At 45.7% G+C, this 22,578-nt stretch overlaps 1 protein-coding gene across 1 annotated transcript; it reads left to right on the top strand.

Moving 5' to 3' along the window:
• The first annotated feature begins 266 nt into the window (after positions 1-266).
• On the top strand, positions 267-18,918 carry puf60a (poly-U binding splicing factor a). The gene is made up of 11 exons (XM_078173481.1): positions 267-430; positions 3,708-3,803; positions 3,890-3,964; positions 4,059-4,109; positions 5,644-5,805; positions 6,773-6,865; positions 8,102-8,315; positions 14,139-14,329; positions 14,555-14,669; positions 15,840-16,075; positions 17,416-18,918. Exons 1-11 carry the CDS (start codon positions 410-412, stop codon positions 17,713-17,715), a joined length of 1,554 nt encoding a protein of 517 aa, XP_078029607.1. The 5' UTR covers positions 267-409; the 3' UTR covers positions 17,716-18,918.
• Positions 18,919-22,578: the final 3,660 nt, after the last annotated feature.

Below are 22,578 nucleotides of genomic sequence, written 5' to 3' on the forward strand. Positions count from 1 at the left end.
GAGGAACAGATGGGTCAGACTGACTCTGACCCATCTGTTCCTCAGTTAGTGATGAAGACAAAACATTTAATTAACATCAATTTAATTAATTGAGATGGTTAATGTTTTTATTTATTGCTTCATCACGTCTTTGTTGCTCTGACAACTCGCCGATGTATGAATGAATTAAATACTATATTTTATGAATAAAACAATTAGTTTTTGTCCTTAAGTCTGCAGACTGAAACGTTAGCCGCTCTTTTATTTTGAAGCCCCTCCAAGAGGATGTGACTTAGGCGGAAGTGCCGCTGCAAGTCGGAGAGCTGAGACTAACAACAAAAATCTAAATATGAAAATAAAAATATAAAATGTATGAGCTGTGTTTTTGATCCCGGAGCAGAGACAGAGAGGAGCTCAGAGAGACAGCTGCATGGCGGTGACCGTTTCCGCGGTGAGAAAAATTCAAACGTTTCTTTCTGTTGATGATGGAGACATGCTGAGCTAATGCTAATGCTAACTGACGTGAAGCAGCTTGTTTCATAAATCACCAAAACACAGGCTAAATGAATTAAACCAATCAGACACAATCATCAGTTAAATAACACGAGAAGACTGATTTATACATTTATATGTGTCTGCAAAATAAAAATAACAGAAACTAATAAAAATAATTAAGATTAAGTGAAAAAAAAAACAGAAGTCAGCTAATAAAAGCTAGTACAAGCTAGGTGAGGTTAGTAGAAGCTAGTAAAAGCTAATAGAAGCTAGTAGAATCTAGTAGAAGCTAGTAGAGGTTAATAGAAGCTAGTTGAAGCTAGTAGAATCTAGTAGAGGTTAATAGAAGCTAGTAAAGCTAATAGAAGCTAGTAGAAGTTAACAGAAGCTAGTACAAGCTAATACAAGCGAGTACAAGCTAATAGAAGATTGTAAAAGCTAATAGAAGCTAGTACAAGCTAATAGAAGCTAGTAGAAGCAAGTAGAAGTCAATAGAAGCTCGTAAAAGCTAATAAACATTAGTACAAGCTAGTAGAGGTTAATATAAGCTAGTTGAAGCTAGTAAAAGCTAATAGAAGCTAGTACAAGCTAGTAGAAGTTAACAGAAGCTAATACAAGCTAATAGAAGCTAGTAGAGGTTAATAGAAGCTAGTACAAGCGACTAGAAGCTAGTAGAAGCTAATAGAAGCTAGTAGAGGTTAACAGAAGCTAGTACGAGCTAGTAGAAGCTAGTAAAGTTAATAGAAGCTAGTAGAAGTTAACAGAAGCTGGTACAAGCTAATAGAAGTTAGTAGAGGTTAACAGAAGCTAGTACGAGTTAGTAGAAGCTCGTAAAAGCTAATAAACATTAGTACAAGCTAGTAGAGGTTAATATAAGCTAATAGAAGCTAGTAAAAGCTAATAGAAGCTAGTACAAGCTAGTAGAGGTTAACAGAAGCTAATACAAGCTAGTACAAGCTAATAGAAGCTAGTAGAGGTCAATAGAAGCTAGTACAAGCGACTAGAAGCTAGTAGAAGCTAATAGAAGCTAGTAGAGGTTAACAGAAGCTAGTACAAGCTAGTAGAAGCTAGTAAAGTTAATAGAAGCTAGTAAAATTAATAGAAGCTAGTAGAAGTTAACAGAAGCTAGTACAAGCTAATAGAAGTTAGTAGAGGTTAACAGAAGCTAGTACGAGTTAGTAGAAGCTAGTAAAAGCTAATAGAAGCTAGTACAAGCTAACAGAAGCTAGTTGAAGCTAATAGAAGCTAGTAGAAGTTATTAGAAGCTAGTAGACGTTAACAGAAGCTAGTGGAAGCTAATAGAAGCTAGTACAAGCTAGTAGAAGTTAACAGAAGCTAGTACAAGCTAATATAAGCTAGTACAAGCTAGTTGAAGCTAATAGAAGCTAGTAGAAGCTAACATAAGCCATTAGAAGCTAATAGAAGCTAGGGCTGCCACAATTAGTCGACTAATCGATGACTGATCGACTATTAAAATAATCGGTGACTATTTTAGTAGTCGACTAATCGGTTTGAGTTATTTTTCATAGAAAAGTACTATAAAAGTACCCAAAATACTCTTACGTTCACATATTGGCAGCTTTACACACTCTCCCGTGACAGTGAACTAAAACCCTTTGGCGTGAGTATGAAACAAGACATTAGGTGATGTAATTTTGGGGTTTGGGCGAGACAGACCGACATTTTTCAACATTTTAACACATTTTTTGATGAAATGATTAGTCGACTAATCGAAGAAATAATCGACAGATTAGTCGACAATGAAAATAATCGTTAGTGGCAGCCCTAATAGAAGCTAGTACAAGCTAATAGAAGCTAGTAGAGGTTAATAGAAGCTAGTAGAAGCTAACAGAAGCTAGTAGAAGCTAATAGAAGCTAGTAGAAGCTGAGAGGAGACACAGTAGAGGTTAATAGAAGCTAGTAGAAGCTAACAGAAGCTAGTAGAAGCTAATAGAAGCTAGTAGAAGTTAATAGAAGCTAACAGAAGCTAGTAGAAGCTAGTAGAGGTTAATAGAAGCTAGTTGAAGCTAATAGAAGCTAGTAGAAGCTAGTAGAAGCTGAGAGGAGACACAGTAGAGGAGGTTCACCTGCCCTGCGTTCCAAACCGCATACTTCTACTATATACTTTTAGTATGTACTGCAGCTGCCCTTAAAAAGTATGCAGTGTAGTATGCAGTGTGCAGACTATTGGGACACACTACATCCGCCATCACATCCACCCTGAACTCCGACCCTCTTGCTCACTTCCGCCGCCGTCCATAGCGCCACATTTGAATATTTTATGTTGTTGTACTTCGGAGATGCAGCAAATCTCCTCTCGTCGAGCTCGCCAGAGTCGTGCATACCGTCGGAGGTGCCGGAGAGCTCTGTTGCTGTTATGTCGTCATGTATGTTGTTGTTTCTAATAAACAGTCCCAAGCTTATTATTAGTGACCTGTCTATTGAACTAGTCACCAGTAGGCACATTAACCCCTTCACACACAGCTCTCTGTTGCTGGCAGATGTGTGTTGTTGAATATATTTACAGCTGTGCAGCTGCTGGCACTATATTCTGTCTGCACGTGAAGCAGCCTTACATTCACATTACTTTTATTTGTAGTGTAACATACCTGCACATTCTTACTACATTACTTAATATGTATTCATATATTTACTAGTCTATACTGCTCATACCTGGCCCATAGTGTATTCATATTTAGTCATATTCATTCATTATTTATACCACACTTACACCACTGCCTGTACTGGTAGAATCTTCTATACTGTAGTCATAGTTGAACCCTAACATTGATTATACTGTAATCACAGTAAAGTTGAATGTTGTATCTGTGTTCTTGCAAAACTGTATGATATGTGACAGTATATAATCAGATCAATGCAGTCCTAATATGTAGTGTCTTAGTATCTCAAATGAAATAAACCATGTATGAAAGGAAGTGTGGGCGTTGGTTGTACACGCAGCTCAGTCAGTGTGACGTAACTTCCGCTGCACAAAGGATTGTGGGTCAGAATGGCCAAAGAAGCATGCTGACATGCATACTGCGAAATGTGACCGGATGTAGTAGAACATCCTGGTACTTTTGGCATACTGCATCTGACATACTATGTATTGGGACACACTAATTCTTTTTCTGGCGTACTAAATAGTATGGTAGTATGGGTATTGGAACGCAGGGCTGGACTCAGGTACCTGAGGGTGCGTTTGTTTTGTTCACCTGTCGGCGTGTGAACAGGGAGGGCCGGCTCTCATCATGGAGAACGGACAGAGCACCACCACCAAGCTGGGCCTGCCGCCTCTCACCCCCAACCAGCAGGAGGCGCTGCAGAAGGTAACACACACACACACACACACACTGTATACATGTGGTGTGTGTGTGTATACGGCGAGCCATGATTGGCTGCTTCCTGTCTGCAGGCAAAGAAGTACTGCATGGAGCAGAGCATCAACAGTGTTCTCCTCAGACAGACGCAGCAGCTCAGCAGCCTGCAGGTAACGCCATCATACCGCCATCACACCGCCATCACACCATGACAACAGCATCCCAGCGATGGACGCTCTCTCTCTGTGTGTGTGTGTCTCTCAGATGGCGTCTCTGTCCATGGGTCTGGGCGACGCTCTGTCTCCTCTTCAGTCAGTAAGTGGAGCCATCTACCATTTCCACAATGCATCTGTGTGACATCACGGTGTCATCATGACGACACTGAGGGTGATTAATGAAGTTTCAGCTTGTCAGTGATGTAGCCTTCATCATCATCATCATCATCATCGTGTGTTTGACTCCCAGCGTCACTGTAGAGTAACGTGGTCACCAGGAGCACGTCACATGGCATCTGCAGCTCCTTTAGTTCAGTCTGATAAACATCAGGGTCAGAGGTCAGAGGTCAGAGGTCAGCGTGAGGATGTCACAGCTCTGCTCTTCATTCATCTGTGTGTGTGTGTGTGTGTGTGTGTATGTGTGTGTGTGTGACAACCAATCACATCACACTTTACAGGCTCACAGAGGGGCGTGTCTTTAGACTTTAGACTTTATTGTCCCCAGAGGGGAAATTCTTTTCAACAGCACCACAACAGTTTGACCGACACACAGAACAGAACAGACATCATAGCACATACACATACACACATTGCACAGGACATTTGGACAGGGACAGAAACAACTCTCTGACAACCAATCACATCACACCAATTTATTATGTTGATCTGCTCTGTACGACATCTATTGCACGTCTGTCCGTCGCAGGTCACAGATTACAGGTCACAGGTTACAGGTCACAGGTTATTTGTAATTTTCTCCTTTCATGATTTGCTGAGTATTTTTGCATTTGGTATTTTCTGTTATTTATTGGAGCCTTTTTGGTTCGTTTTTGTTGTGTTTTGATTTCTACTGTTATTTTAAAATGTTGGCAGACCCCAGGAAGAGTATCTGCAGCCCTGCTGTAGCTAATGGGGATCCTGGGTTACAGGTTACAGGTCCCAGGTCAGACATGGCAGGCTCAGGTCACATGTCACAGGTTACAGGTCTCATGTCACAGGTCCCAGGTCTCAGGTCCCAGGTTACAGGTCTCAGGTTACAGGTCCCAGGTCTCAGGTTACAGATCACAGGTCTCAGGTTACAGGTCACAGGTCTCAGGTTACAGGTCCCAGGTCTCAGGTCCCAGGTTACAGGTCACAGGTCCCAGGTTACAGGTCCCGGGTTACAGGTCTCAGGTTACAGGTCACAGGTCTCAGGTTACAGGTCCCAGGTTACAGGTCCCGGGTTACAGGTCACAGGTCCCAGGTCACAGGTTCATGTCACATGTCACAGATAAAATGTTACAGGTCCCAGATTACAGGTCCCAGGTCTCAGGTTACACGTCACAGGTCTCAGATTACAGGTCCCAGGTTACAGGTCCCACGTCACAGGTTACAGGTCCCAGGTTACAGGTCCCCGGTTACAGGTCCCAGGTTACAGGTCCCCGGTTACAGGTCACAGGTCACAGGTTCATGTCACATGTCACAGGTGAAATGTTACAGGTTACAGGTCACAGGTTTAGGTCTCATGTCACAGGTGAAATGTTACAGGTTACAGGTCACTGGTAGCAGGTTACAGGTCCCAGGTTACAGGTCACTGGTAGCAGGTTACAGGTCACAGGTGACGTTCTGAACTGTGACTTCCTGTCTGCGTTCAGGTGGCGGCCCAGCGTCAGAGAGCTCTGGCCATCATGTGCCGAGTCTACGTCGGCTCCATCTACTACGAGCTGGGAGAGGACACCATCAGACAGGCCTTCGCTCCATTTGGACCAATCAAAAGCATCGACATGTCCTGGGACTCTGTCACCATGAAACATAAGGTCAGTAGTACAGACCCTAGACCAGCAGTACAGACCCTAGACCAGCAGTACAGACCCTAGACCAGCAGTACAGACCCCAGACCAGCAGAACAGACCGCAGACCAGCAGTACAGACCCCAGACCAGCAGAACAGACCCCAGACCAGCAGAACAGACCTCAGACCAGCAGTACAGACCTCAGACCAGTAGAACAGACCCCAGACCAGCAGAACAGACCTCAGACCAGCAGTACAGACCCCAGACCAGCAGAACAGACCCCAGACCAGCAGAACAGACCTCAGACCAGCAGTACAGACCTCAGACCAGCAGAACAGACCTCAGACCAGCAGTACAGACCCCAGACCAGCAGTACAGACCTCAGACCAGTAGAACAGACCCCAGACCAGCAGAACAGACCTCAGACCAGCAGTACAGACCCCAGACCAGCAGAACAGACCCCAGACCAGCAGAACAGACCTCAGACCAGCAGTACAGACCCCAGGCCAGTAGAACAGACCCCAGACCAATAGAACAGACCTCAGACCAGCAGTACAGACCCTAGACCAGCAGTACAGGCCCCAGACCAGTAGAACAGACCTCAGACCAGCAGTACAGACCCCAGACCAGCAGTTCAGGCCCCAGACCAGCAGAACAGACCTCAGACCAGTAGAACAGACCCCAGACCAGCAGAACAGACCCCAGACCAGCAGTACCGACCTCAGATCAGCAGTACAGACCCCAGACCAGCAGAACAGACCCCAGACCAGCAATACAGACCCCAGACCAGCAGAACAGACCTCAGACCAGCAGTACAGACCTCAGACCAGCAGAACAGACCTCAGACCAGCAGAACAGACCTCAGACTAGCAGAAGAGACCTCAGACCAGCAGAACAGACCTCAGACTAGCAGAAGAGACCTCAGACCAGCAGTTCAGACCTCAGACCAGGATGTCTTTGAGGTCATCTTCAGTCCATCTGTGTCACTGCAGGGTTTCGCCTTCGTAGAGTACGAGATGCCTGAAGCGGCTCAGCTGGCTCTGGAACAGATGAACTCTGTCGTTCTCGGAGGACGAAACATAAAGGTGAGTCCAGGTTAACCATCACTGACCAGTACAGATACTCCCAGGTTAACCATCACTGACCAGTAATGACACTCCCAGTTTAACCATCACTGACCAGTACAGACACTCCCAGGTTAATCATCACTGACCAGTAATGACACTCCCAGTTTAACCATCACTGACCAGTACAGACACTCCCAGGTTAATCATCACTGACCAGTAATGACACTCCCAGTTTAACCATCACTGACCAGTACAGACACTCCCAGGTTAACCATCACTGACCAGTACAGACACTCCCAGGTTAATCATTACTGACCAGTAATGACACTCCCAGTTTAACCATCACTGACCAGTACAGACACTCCCAGGTTAACTATCACTGATCAGTACAGACACTCCCAGGTTAATCATCACTGACCAGTACAGACACTCCCAGGTTAACCATCACTGACCAGTATAGACACTCCCAGGTTAATCATCACTGACCAGTACAGACACTCCCAGGTTAACTATCACTGACCAGTACAGACACTCCCAGGTTAATCATCACTGACCAGTACAGACACTCCCAGGTTAACTATCACTGATCAGTACAGACACTCCCAGGTTAATCATCACTGACCAGTAATGACACTCCCAGTTTAACCGTCACTGACCAGTAATGACACTCCCAGGTTAATCGTCACTGACCAGTAATGACACTCCCACGTTAATCGTCACTGACCAGTACAGACACTCCCAGGTTAACCATCACTGACCAGTATAGACACTCCCAGGTTAATCATCACTGACCAGTACAGACACTCCCAGGTTAACTATCACTGACCAGTACAGACACTCCCAGGTTAATCATCACTGACCAGTACAGACACTCCCAGGTTAACTATCACTGATCAGTACAGACACTCCCAGGTTAATCATCACTGACCAGTAATGACACTCCCAGTTTAACCGTCACTGACCAGTAATGACACTCCCAGGTTAATCGTCACTGACCAGTAATGACACTCCCACGTTAATCGTCACTGACCAGTAATGACACTCCCACGTTAATCGTCACTGACCAGTAATGACACTCCCAGGTTAATCGTCACTGACCAGTAATGACACTCCCAGGTTAATCGTCACTGACCAGAAATGACACTCCCAGTTTAACCATCACTGACCAGTACAGACACTCCCAGGTTAACCATCACTAACCAGTAGAGACACTCCCAGTTCGCAGTACATTGTTCCCTCCATCTCGTCTTGCAGGTCGGGAGGCCCAGTAACATCGGCCAGGCTCAGCCAATCATTGACCAGCTGGCAGAGGAAGCACGTGCCTTTAACAGGATCTACGTGGCGTCAGTTCACCCCGACCTCTCTGACGATGACATCAAGAGCGTCTTTGAGGCCTTTGGAAAGATAAAGTCCTGCATGCTGGCCCGAGAGCCGACCACCGGACGCCACAAAGGCTACGGCTTCATCGGTGAGCATTTATAACCACGAGACTGACGGTGGAGACAAGTGCCAGAGGACACAACACGTTACATGTCCTCAGACACATTCAGGTTTTCAACAGACGAGATGCTAACTGTGTGAATGAGATACCGACTATGTGAACTAGATGCTAACTGTGAATGAGATGCTAACTGTGTGAATGAGATGCTAACTGTGTGAATGAGATGCTAACTGTGAATGAGATGCTGACTGTGTGAATGAGATGCTAACTGTGAATGAGATGCTGACTGTGTGAGCGAAATGCAGACCATGTAAATGAGATGTCGACTGTGTAAACGAGATGTCGACTGTGTAAACGAGATGCCGACTGTGTGAATGAGATGCTGACTGTGTGAACGAGATGCCGACTTTGTGAACGAAATGCTAACTGTGAATGAGATGCTGACTCTGTGAATGAGATGCTAACTGTGTAAATCAATCAATCAATTTTATTTATAAAGCCCAATATCACAAATCACAATTTGCCTCACAGGGCTTTACAGCATACGACATCCCTCTGTCCTTATGACCCTCACAGCTGATCAGGAAAAACTCCCCAAAAAACCCTTTAACGGGGAAAAAAACGGTAGAAACCTCAGGAAGAGCAACTGAGGAGGGATCCCTCTTCCAGGACGGACAGACGTGCAATAGATGTCGTACAGAACAGATCAGCATAATAAATTAACAGTAATCCATATGTCACAATGAGACAGAGAGAGACAGAGAGAGAGACAGAGAGAGATGCAGGTAATGACAGTAGCTTACAACAACATTATTGAAAGTAATAATATTATAGTTATAGTTCTGGCTACTGTGGTACAATATGTTGAAAGTATGTATTAATATCTGACAGTATACATGTGTGACAATAGTCATATGTGTATAATAACAGTAGAAGTATGACTAATGACTAATGATGGCAGCAGCAGCAGGAGGCATCTGGCAGGACCACGGCAGCAGCACAACCACACACGTCACGCTGTCCAGGCACCGCTGTGATATGAGTTAATCTGAGAGACAGTGGAGCACAAAGGCTCCGGAGAAGAAGCCGAGTTAGTGACATCCAGAATGGCCGAGTTAGCAAGATGCAGTAATAGAATACGAGAGAGAGAGACAGAAGGAGAGAAGGTGCCCGGTGTATTATAGGGGGTCCTCCGGCAGACTAGGCCTAAGTCAGCCTAACTAGGGGCTGGTACAGGGCAAGCCTGAGCCAGCCCTAACTATAAGCTTTATCAAAGAGGAAAGTCTTAAGTCTAGTCTTAAATGTGGAGACGGTGTCTGCCTCCCGGACCGTAACAGGAAGATGATTCCACAGGAGAGGAGCCTGATAGCTGAAGGCTCTGGCTCCTGATCTGCTTTTGGAGACTTTAGGGACCACGAGTAACCCTGCGTTCTCAGAGCGCAGTGTTCTGGTGGGATAATATGGCACTATGAGCTCTCTAAGATATGACGGAGCTTGACCATTTAGAGCTTTATAAGTTAACAGTAGGATCTTAAATTCAATTCTGGATTTTAGAGGGAGCCAGTGCAGAGAAGCTAAAACAGGAGAAATATGATCTCGTTTCTTAGTTCCTGTTAGTACACGTGCTGCTGCATTCTGAATTAGCTGGAGAGTTTTTAAGGACTTACTAGAGCTACCTGATAATAGAGAGTTACAGTAATCCAGCCTTGAGGTAACAAAAGCGTGGACCAATTTTTCTGCATCTTTTCGGGTCAGGATAGGCCTAATTTTCGCAATATTACGCAGATGAAAAAATGCAGTCCGTGAGGTTTGTTTTAAATGAGAATTAAAAGACAAATCTTGATCAAATATTACTCCGAGGTTTCTTACGGTAGTGCTAGAGGCCAGAGCAATGCCATCTAGAGAAACTATGTCATCAGATAAAGAGTCTCTGAGTTGTTTGGGGCCAAGAACAATAACTTCAGTTTTGTCTGAATTTAACATCAGGAAATTGGTGCTCATCCAAGTTTTTATTTTTATTTTTTAAGTTAAATGAGATGCTAACTGTGTGAACGAGATGCCGACTGTGTGAATGAGAAGCCGACTGTGTGAACGAGATGCTGACTGTGTGAAAGAGTTGCGGACTGTGTGAACGAGATGCTGACTGTGTGAATTACATGCTGACTGTGGGAATGAGATGCTGACTGTGTGAATGGGATGCCGACTGTGTGAACGAGATGCTGACTGTGTGAATGAGTTGCGGACTGTGTGAACGAGATGCCGACTGTGGGAACGAGATGCCGACTGTGTGAATGAGTTGCGGACTGTGGGAACGAGATGCGGACTGTGTGAACGAGATGCTGACTGTGTGAATGAGATGCTGACTGTGTAAACGAGATGCCGATTGTGTGAACGAGATGCTGTGTGAATGAGTTGCGGACTGTGTGAACGGGATGCTGACTGTGTGAACGAGATGCTGACTGTGTGAACGAGATGCCGACTGTGTGAACGAGATGCCGACTGTGGGAACGAGATGCCGACTGTGGGAACGAGATGCCGACTGTGTGAATGAGTTGCGGACTGTGGGAATGAGATGCAGACTGTGTGAACGAGATGCTGACTGTGTGAATGAGATGCTGACTGTGTGAACGAGATGCCGATTGTGTGAACGAGATGCTGTGTGAATGAGTTGCGGACTGTGTGAACGAGATGCTGACTGTGTGAACGAGATGCCGACTGTGTGAATGAGTTGCGGACTGTGTGAATGAGATGCTGACTGTGGGAACAAGATGCTGACTGTGTGAATGAGATGCTGACTGTGTGAACAAGATGCCGACTGTGTGAACGAGATGCCGACTGTGGGAATGAGATGCCGACTGTGTGAATGAGTTGCGGACTGTGGGAACGAGATGCAGACTGTGTGAACGAGATGCTGACTGTGTGAACGAGATGCTGACTGTGTGAACGAGATGCTGTGTGAATGAGTTGCGGACTGTGTGAACGAGATGCCGATTGCGTGAACGAGATGCTGTGTGAATGAGTTGCGGACTGTGTGAACGAGATGCTGACTGTGGGAATGAGTTGCGGACTGTGTGAACGAGATGCTGACTGTGGGAAGGAGATGCGGACTGTGTGAATGAGATGCTGACTGTGGGAACAAGATGCTGACTGTGTGAATGGGATGCCGACTGTGTGAATGGGATGCCGACTGTGTGAATGAGATGCTGACTGTGTGAACGAGATGCCGACTGTGTGAACGAGATGCAGATTGTGTGAACGAGATGCAGACTGTGTGAACGAGATGCTGACTGTGTGAACGAGATGCCGATTGTGTGAACGAGATGCTGTGTGAATGAGTTGCGGACTGTGTGAACGAGATGCAGACTGTGTGAACGAGATGCTGACTGTGTGAACGAGATGCTGTGTGAATGAGTTGCGGACTGTGTGAACGAGATGCCGATTGTGTGAACGAGATGCTGTGTGAATGAGTTGCGGACTGTGTGAACGAGATGCTGACTGTGGGAATGAGTTGCGGACTGTGTGAACGAGATGCCGATTGTGTGAACGAGATGCTGTGTGAATGAGTTGCGGACTGTGTGAACGAGATGCTGACTGTGGGAATGAGTTGCGGACTGTGTGAACGAGATGCTGACTGTGGGAAGGAGATGCGGACTGTGTGAATGAGATGCTGACTGTGTGAACGAGATGCCGACTGTGTGAATGAGTTGCGGACTGTGTGAATGAGATGCTGACTGTGGGAACAAGATGCCGACTGTGTGAATGGGATGCCGACTGTGTGAATGAGATGCTGACTGTGTGAACAAGATGCCGACTGTGTGAACGAGATGCCGACTGTGGGAATGAGATGCCGACTGTGTGAATGAGTTGCGGACTGTGGGAACGAGATGCAGACTGTGTGAACGAGATGCTGACTGTGTGAACGAGATGCTGACTGTGTGAACGAGATGCTGTGTGAATGAGTTGCGGACTGTGTGAATGAGATGCCGATTGTGTGAACGAGATGCTGTGTGAATGAGTTGTGGACTGTGGGAACAAGATGCTGACTGTGTGAAAGGGATGCCGACTGTGTGAATGAGATGCTGACTGTGTGAATGAGATGCTGACTGTGTGAACGAGATGCCGACTGTGTGAACGAGATGCCGACTGTGGGAATGAGATGCTGACTGTGTGAATGAGTTGCGGACTGTGGGAACGAGATGCAGACTGTGTGAACGAGATGCTGACTGTGTGAACGAGATGCTGACTGTGTGAACGAGATGCTGTGTGAATGAGTTGCGGACTGTGTGAACGAGATGCCGATTGTGTGAACGAGATGCTGTGTGAATGAGTTGCGGACTGTGTGAACGAGATGCTGACTGTGGGAATGAGTTGCGGACTGTGTGAACGAGATGCTGACTGTGGGAAGGAGATGCGGACTGTGTGAATGAGATGCTGACTGTGGGAACAAGATGCTGACTGTGTGAATGGGATGCCGACTGTGTGAATGAGATGCTGACTGTGTGAACGAGATGCCGACTGTGTGAACGAGATGCAGATTGTGTGAACGAGATGCAGACTGTGTGAACGAGATGCTGACTGTGTGAACGAGATGCCGATTGTGTGAACGAGATGCTGTGTGAATGAGTTGCGGACTGTGTGAATGAGTTGCGGACTGTGTGAACGAGATGCTGACTGTGTGAACGAGATGCCGACTGTGTGAATGAGTTGCGGACTGTGTGAATGAGATGCTGACTGTGGGAACAAGATGTTGACTGTGTGAATGGGATGCCGACTGTGTGAATGAGATGCTGACTGTGTGAACAAGATGCCGACTGTGTGAACGAGATGCCGACTGTGGGAATGAGATGCCGACTGTGGGAATGAGTTGCGGACTGTGGGAACGAGATGCAGACTGTGTGAACGAGATGCAGACTGTGTGAACGAGATGCTGACTGTGTGAACGAGAAGCTGTGTGAATGAGTTGCGGACTGTGTGAAGGAGATGCCGATTGTGTGAACGAGATGCTGTGTGAATGAGTTGCGGACTGTGTGAACGAGATGCTGACTGTGGGAATGAGTTGCGGACTGTGTGAACGAGATGCTGACTGTGGGAAGGAGATGCGGACTGTGTGAATGAGATGCTGACTGTGTGAACGAGATGCCGACTGTGTGAATGAGTTGCGGACTGTGTGAATGAGATGCTGACTGTGGGAACAAGATGCCGACTGTGTGAATGGGATGCCGACTGTGTGAATGAGATGCTGACTGTGTGAACAAGATGCCGACTGTGTGAACGAGATGCCGACTGTGTGAATGAGTTGCGGACTGTGGGAACGAGATGCAGACTGTGTGAACGAGATGCTGACTGTGTGAACGAGATGCTGTGTGAATGAGTTGCGGACTGTGTGAATGAGATGCCGATTGTGTGAACGAGATGCTGTGTGAATGAGTTGCGGACTGTGTGAACGAGATGCTGACTGTGGGAAGGAGATGCGGACTGTGTGAATGAGATGCTGACTGTGGGAACAAGATGCTGACTGTGTGAAAGGGATGCCGACTGTGTGAATGAGATGCTGACTGTGTGAATGAGATGCTGACTGTGTGAACGAGATGCCGACTGTGTGAACGAGATGCTGACTGTGTGAACGAGATGCTGACTGTGTGAACGAGATGCTGACTGTGTGAACGAGATGGCAACTGTGTGAATGAGATGCCGATTGTGTGAACGAGATGCTGACTGTGTGAATAAGATGCTGACTGTGTGAATGGGATGGCAACTGTGTGAATGAGATGCTACGCTGCTGAGTCTGATGGCTGCAGCCTGTCCTCTGATTGAGCTAACAGGCTGACAGTCATCTGGTTTTGTCTTTAGAATATGAAAGGGCTCAGTCTGCTCAGGATGCTGTCGCCTCCATGAACCTGTTTGACCTGGGGGGTCAGTACCTGCGGGTGGGGAAGGCCGTGACTCCGCCCGTACCCCTCCTCACGCCCACAGCTCCTGGAGGGCTCCCTGCAGCTGCCGCAGTGGCTGCTGCTGCCGCCTCTGCCAAGATCACAGCTCAGGTAACGCATGAGGCTCCTCCTACTGATCACACATGGTCAGGAAGACACTTAGCACTACACTGTGGCGTATTAATGCAGTATAACTCACAGTATGACACAGTATTGTGTGTAATGTGCTGTATGTTGGACAGTATTTGATATATTATGCTCAGCAGTGTAAACCTTTGCAGTATCTGATTATATTTTCCACAGTATGAAATATCTTTTGTTCCATGGTGTGTTTAGGAGTCAGTGGGAGCGTCGGTGCTCGGAGCTCTGGCTGCACCAGCGCTCCTCTCTCAGCAGCTGGGAGGACTTCCTCAGGCTGTCATGGCTGCTCAGGCTCCAGGTGTCATCACAGGTAGGAACAGCTTCAGCCTGTGTGCCGCTGAAACACTGGTGACGTCTCCTGGTGTTAACAGAACACTGAGCTGACAGTCAGTATGTTCACAACATGCTCCATCTGTCATGTGATCAAACGTACTAACACACACCTGTGTCATGATGATGCTGTTTAATCACACACATCTGTCAGGTGGACGGATAATCTGAGAAAGGAGAAGAGCTCACCTCGGGCCCGATCACACAGCAAGTCTTTTACAGGTTATAAAAGCCGCACCGCACAGATTTTTTTTTAATTGAATGCCACTAATAAAAGTTGCACCTTTTTATTGTTGCCAGGCAACCACCCCATCACCTCCTCATTTTCATTTCATTTCATTTCTTTATTTAAAGGACAGTGCACATTAATCAACATTTCTGTAAATGTGGCAGTGTTAGCCAGCAGGCTAATGTTCAACTGTAGTCCTTTGACAAGATGTTAAGCTAGGCACAGGATGGCTAACAAATGAAAACATATTAAAGAATACACACAGCAGCAGATAACAACAGTATAAAATGATGCCAACAGACTGGCTCCATTAAAACATATAACCATACAACCATTCATACAAACCACCATGGGTTAGACAGGACAGCAACATTACATAGCAACAGACAAACATGCACTCAGATTAAACACTATCAAAAGTGTTCACATTTTCGATTGCTTAAAAGCCAGTCCTTAAGACGGTGGGTGAATGTGTGGTGGCAGGTGCAATTTCTAATCTCCACTGGCAATTGGTTCCATAATTTAGAGGCTCTCACAGAGAAACATAATGGACCAAAGGAGCTGGACCTAAGAGGAACTACACAGTCCCCTCTCACCCTCACCTTCCTGTGTCATCACTCTACAGTAATCAGTGTGTAGCTGCTGCCATGTTGAGGCAGAGGGTGCTGTCTGTAGCTCTGGTTGAGGGTGAGAGGCTGTCAGCAGATAAACAGAGATCTGTGTGGGTACATGAGACCCTAAAAAAGAGGCTGGATCATGGGGAGTACCACCAGTTGGTCCAGGAGCTTCTCCTCCATCATGGACGTTTACAGGCATACCCCAGTGAGGTGGAGAAGCTGCCACCCAGGATGAGATTTCCTGCAGCCAGACCGCCGCCACACATCTGACCGTCCTGTCCTTCCTGCTTCCTGTCTGTTTCAGGTGTGACCCCGGCTCGACCCGGCGTGCCTCAGGTGGGTTTGGTGAACCCGGTGCTGGCCACGCCCCCGACCCTGGTGGCCTCCTTTGTCTCTGAGGGGAAGAGGACGGAAGAGGAGGGTCAGCAGGAGGCACAGAGGGATGGCGCCGTGGAGGCACTCAGCGAGCAGGAGTACATCAGCATCAGCGGCAGCAGCGCCCGACACATGGTGATGAGGAAACTGCTCCGCAAGCAGGAGGTAAGGCAACCCCCCCCCGCTGGAAGGAGACAGTGGGTGTTTCTCAGAGTCAAGGAAGGATCCTCAAACACCCGAATTTGAAGGATGCTACGTTATCGACCCGCCAAAGGGCTGTTCCAATGTCAAGGATCCTTCTGAGTTTCATGAAGGACTTGAGTCCTCCTTTCAGAGAAATTCCAAGGATTCATGTGTGGATCCTCCACGGATATAAAATCCCCACAATGCTTTGAACATTTGCACATTTGCAGGAAGTGTGGGCGGGGCTTCTTCAATGAAACCTCGTCAGGATTTAGATTAATATGTCATTTATTAGGGTTCATGTCTCCACCTGAGTTTATCAGACAGAAACCTCATTGACACTTTGCAATGTGTCCACTGCCACATGATGAGGGTTAGTGTTTAAATCATTCACAGCAGAGATGGAGCGCTAAGTGCGGTCAGCTGTTTGAGAGCAGCGCAGCTCATCAGATCAGATGTGTTCATGTTATGATAGCGCAGTGTGCGGTGACACACACAGACAATATGGATCACTGTGAAATGACGGAGTGGTTCTGTGTGTTTGTGTGTATATGTGAAAAATATGTGTATATACAGTCAGGTCCATAATTATTTGGACAATGATACAGTTGTCGTCATTTTGGCTCTGTACACCACCACAATGGGTTTTAAATGAAACAATGAATACCTGCTTAAAGTGCAGACTCTCAGCTTTCATTTAAGGCTTTTTTCAAAAATGTAGTATGAACCGTGTAGGAATTACAACCATTTCCTCACACAGTCCCCCGACTTTAAGGGCTCATAAGTATTTGGACAAACTAACATAATCATCAATTAAACAGTCAGTTTTAATACTTGGTTGCAAATCCTTTACAGTCAATGACTGCCTGAAGTGTTGGACACATAGACATCACCAGATGCTGGGCTTCTTCCCTGGTGATGCTCTGCCAGCCCTTTACTGCAGCCGTCTGCACTTCCTGCTTGTGTTTTGGGTGTTTTGCCCTCAGTTTTGGCTTCAGCAAGAGAAACGCATGCTCAGTTGGATTCAGGTCAGATGATATGACTTGGCCATTGCAGAACATTCCACTTCTTTGCCTTAAAAATGTCTTTGGTTGCTTTTGCAGTATGCTTCAGGTCATTGTCCAACTGCACTGTGAAGCATCGTCCAATGAGTTTTGAAGCATTTGGTTGAATCTGAGCAGATAATGGTGCCCCAAACACTTCAGCTTTCATCCTGCTATCATTGTCCAAATAATTATGGACCTGACTGTACGTACATGTATATGTGTTAGATATTAAAACTGATCCTTGTGTGTAACCACCGCCCCCTCTGTGTCTGTCAGTCCACCGTGATGGTCCTCAGGAACATGGTCGGACCCGACGACATCGACGACGACCTGGAGGGTGAGGTCACCGAGGAGTGTGGGAAGTTTGGGCGGGTGAGGCGTGTGGTCATCTACCAGGAGCGCCAGGGTGAGGAGGATGATGCCGAGGTCATCGTGAAGATCTTTGTGGAGTTTTCGGAGGCGGCGGAAATGAACCGCGCCATCCAGGCGCTCAACCAGCGCTGGTTTGGAGGACGCAAGGTGGTGGCGGAGGTGTACAACCAGGAACACTTTGACAACAGTGACCTGTCGGCGTAGAACACACACACACACACACACACACATAGAGCATAGTGCAGGCGCCTCTTTCTATTAATATTTGTCTGAGATTTAAAGGACCACTCCGCTGTTTCTCATGTTTCAGTTCCTGCTGAATGTTTTTATATATCACAGATTTTATACGTAACAGAGTGACTGTAGTCACTAACATGCTAACGTCAGTGACGCTCTAGTCACAAGACCTGATCCTAGTCAGACTCCAGTCACATGACCTGATCCAAGTCAGACTCCAGTCACATGACCTGATCCAAGTCAATCCAAGTCAGACTCCAGTCACGTGACCTGATCCAAGTCAGACTCCAGTCACGTGACCTGATCCAAGTCAGACTCCAGTCATGTGACCCGATCCAAGTCAGACTCGTCACGTGACCCGATCCAAGTCAGACTCCAGTCACGTGACCCGATCCAAGTCAGACTCCATTCACGACCTGATCCAAGTCAGACTCTAGTCACATGATTTTATTACTTTAGACTTAATTTTTAAAAATCAAAAAAGACTTGCAACTTGGACTTTAATACCGATGACTTGTAACTTGACTCGGACTGGAGCCTTTTGACTTGAAAATACTTGATACTTCCTGCCAAGCCCAAGAATGAAAATGGTCAACAAAGAATGAACAGCAGTGTGTGAGACGTGAGATCAGTGACCTGACGCTGATGTGAGCACAGTTCGTGAGCTTGTGCTAAGCTAACATTAGCTTAACAGCTAAGTCACTTTTTAACAAAGTGGTTTTAACTCAATAAAAGCAGGTCTTAAAAAGCGTTGATGATTTCTGTAAATGTAAATCTGCGATACTTAAGCTGAGGAGCGCATCACGACTTGTTCAGGACTCGAAACTCAAGGTTAGGGACTCGTTGGTCTTGATATGGGAAATGACATGAGATTTGCTGGACTTGATAAACAATGATTTGGTCTCTGCTGCGTTCAGGGACAGTGTGACATCATGTGAAATGCTCAGCAGGAGTGAAGGAGGTCTGAGGTGAAACGTGAAGCCGACCGGTCCACGTGTCACTTCACTTGTTCAGGTCCAGAAACTTCTGAACCGACTCGGGCCTCTCCATGTTGTGTGGACGTTCTCCGAATGCTGTGGAAATGTTTGAGCCTGGTGGATGAAGCCTCACCGGGCAACGGTGCGTTCAGGTGTCAAACACCAAAATATGTGAATAAAACCTTTTTTTTTTAACTGTGTTTTTCTTGGTGTTGAGCTGCTGTATGATTGGCTGCGGCTGCTCTCTGATGTCATCTCTCTCGATTAACTTTATTAGCCACATGTTCAGTGACAAGCTTATGAAGATTACGTCATCACAATGATGTCATTATTCATCTTTGACCAAATAATCACCCACCTCAAAAAAGTTTCAACTCACTCGATGATTTCATCTTTATGATCGAACGTTAATCACTGATCTTTACTCCCCTCAAGTTTTTATTGTTACAACATTCACCCAGTTATAGGCTTTTATTTTGAAGGCTAATCACCAAAGCAGAAGTGATCAGTTTTATTATTAATATTATATCCGTATTTTATAAAGTCCATCTGTTGAAGTTTCTCCCTCTGAGACTGAAACATGAAACCTGCAGTTCTTCTGATGTCCACTAGAGTGCGTCCCCACAGACCTCCATGTTCACATGCAGAAATCAACATGTTTACATCCCGCCCACGACCTCTGACCTGAGCTGACCTCTGACCTGAGCTGACCTCTGACCTGAGCTGACCTCTGACCCGAGCTGACACATGCTCGTATGACACAATTTCTAGATTCCTTCCATTATGTTAAGGTCTGGAGGTGATGTACTCGTTCAGAATCTGAGGAGCAGCTGTGACGACCCCGACAATCATCATAACAAGGTCACGTTTTGATATCAGTCCTCCATAGGGCATAAACGCAGTGATTTAGGTACCCAAACACTTGACTGTGTGAGCCACAACTTCCTCCCAGACTGACTGACTGTTCATGTTTGATTAAGTTACACATCATCAAAGGGGCGGGGCCTCTTTGACTGACAGGCTGTCTGCTAACAGTAGATAGATCCACTCTCTCATCCAAATATGGTCACCTCTTGCTCCAGAAGCCAAGATGGCAGCGGCTGACATGCTGAACTGGAGGATACAAAATGGATGACATCACATTCTGTGGTTTACACCTGTACTTGCGTGCAGAGGGCTCGGAGGTTTCCGAGGACCTGACGTGAAAAGTCCCTACTTCCGGAAAAAGTGCGTTCATCGCCCCACATCGTACCTTGGACGTAGACAGACATGCATGCCCGCAAGAAGATGTTCGCTTGTTGTTCGTCTTGTTGGCTAAATGAAGATGTCAAAGACGTTTTGCTAACGTATGTTGGCAATGTTACTAATTCTACGTGTAACTATAGACGGAATGTTCAAATGAAATGTAGCAGTGGAGAATTTGCTAAAAGACGTCTTTGATATGCATTTTTTTACCTAAGAAAAATTATTTGACTCACCGGTACCGAAGGGGGCCGCCATCGCTGTAATGTCATGACACATCAAGTCAGGGTCCTTGGGTTGCTACACTTCCGCACGACGTTCCGAGCGACAAATTCCGCTCCGACCACCTATTCACATGTGATGACATCACTCAACACATGTTAAAAACATCAGATATAAAGAGTCACAGGATGATGTCACAGAGACACAAACAGCTACAGAAATGCAAAACAACAACAACAACAACAACATCAGAGTGTGTGAGTCTCCTGTGAAGGAGAGGTGGGGGCCCTTCTGTATTATCTGTGCCCAGGGGCCCATTCTCTCCTCATCGGCCCCTGGCTGTGGCAGCTTTCAATAATCCAACCTGTGAACAGGTGTTGGTGTCTTCTTTCAGACCAGGGGCCTGTATCACGAAGCAGGATTAATGTCTTAGCGAGGTAACTTCAGGGTTAACTCTGGGTTTTTGGTCTCACAAAGCCGGTTCAGTTCTTATCGGGGTAGATCACCATGGTAACTTACTCTGAACGGCTATCCTGCTCCGGAGCAGGGTAAGTTCAGGGTTGAATCTGATCCTATAAAAAGCACCACCCACTGGCCAATCAGCTGTTGATGGCTGACAGAAATGCAGCCCAGTCATGACGGGAAGTTTAATTCATTTGATTGATTTTGATTTGAAAGTTTATTTTGAACATTAAAAAAGAAAAGAAAGCAACAACAACAGACAATGAAAAGATTGTTCAAAAAGGAGTGGAAAGAAGTGGAACTTTCATCCCACCCCTTCATAAGAAAGAAACTGATCATTTGCAGACACTTAATAGCACCATTAATTAGTGCCAACATTTTGTTTTGTTGGAGGAAATGATCCCTGTTAAAGATAATGGGCCTAATTGACAGCTTTGCTGCTGGAAATGTGGAAAGTAGCCTATCATGTCTACACTTCATGGTGTTTGAGGGATTTTCCTTTTTGTTTTTTAAAGAGGGACACTAGCTATATTTTTGTGCAGCTGTTAATTTCTAACACAGCTCAATATCAGGATGATTTTATTCAGACTATCAATTTGGTGTTGATATGATTTAATTGTGACGTCAGCTTTAAGCTTTATTGTAGCATATATAATGTTATGACAAAGAAGACCAATTTATCAGACGCAATGATGTTAGACGATAATTGTAATACACGCAATTCATCTGCGCAGCATTGATTTCATGGGATTCAAGGGTGTGATCAGTGTCAGATGTACAGGTACAGGTACTGTAGCTACTTGAACCAGTGATGAGTCATTTAACCTACACATCATTTTATTTGCTGCCTTGTGTTGTCTTGATTTTTCCCTCTCTCCTCCTCTATTTCTTCTTTCCTCACACGTTTCTTTTTCTTCTCTATTATGTGATTTCATTGATGTTTTGACAGGGGAATTTCTTTGATAAGCTTTTAGTGGCTTCTAACCTCTCCGGCACTTTTCTTTTTTTAATCTTGTAAATGTTATACTGTCTGTTTTTAACATTATGTGCAAATAAACTAAACTAAACTAAAACTAAACATTATTCATCCCGTTATGCGTTGCCACGCATGTTTCCTCCTCCTGCAGCTGCCACGGTGTTGGCCTTTTCTCTAATGTTGCTTTTCTCCTCCTCATATTTTAGTAGAATTAATCTCTGATCCTCACATGAGAAATACTGTTTTCTCCCTCACATACGGCGCTCTGTGAGGACGCTCAGTGACGCTCAGTGACGCTGCGCTTCTCTCATGATTGTGATTGGTCCGCTGCGTGCGCGTTCACGGCTCTTGATAAAGCAACTCTGGGTTGAGTTACCAAGTTGATATCCAGCGCGTCGTGATACCGATTATCCTGATTGCCATTGTTAGGGTTAGTCAACCCAGGATAGGTCTGGGTAACCCAGGAAAGGTTGATCTCGCTTCGTGATACAGGCCCCTGAGGAGGAAAAAAGTCCAAAATACAGATCGGGGGTTTATTTCAGTTCAGATTTGTGTTCTGGAAATCTATACAAAAACTATATATTTAATGAGATCGTGTCTCATTTACATATTTAAACAAACAATTTAATAAAGTTTTAATATTTAAAATAATTGTCTGAATGTAAGAAATGACCTGAGGAGGTCTGAACCATAGACATATATACATGTATATATGTCTATGGTCTGAAGTGATACCTGTCATCAGCTCATCATGGTGCTGCTCTCTGAGTCCTCCACGTGACTTCCGGTCTGCTCCAACACTGCTCTCTTTTTAAAAACTTAAAACGGATCTTTTTTCACAAGCTTGTACTTCGGTTTTTATTTGTTTTACTCATTAGTGTTATTACTATTAGTGTTAGTAAAGAATCATGATATTTATCTTCTTATTTTGATTAATACATGTAATGATTT

The sequence above is a fragment of the Epinephelus lanceolatus genome, chromosome 12 (assembly GCF_041903045.1).
Source record: "Epinephelus lanceolatus isolate andai-2023 chromosome 12, ASM4190304v1, whole genome shotgun sequence".
In the NCBI taxonomy this organism is placed as follows: domain Eukaryota; kingdom Metazoa; phylum Chordata; class Actinopteri; order Perciformes; family Serranidae; genus Epinephelus; species Epinephelus lanceolatus.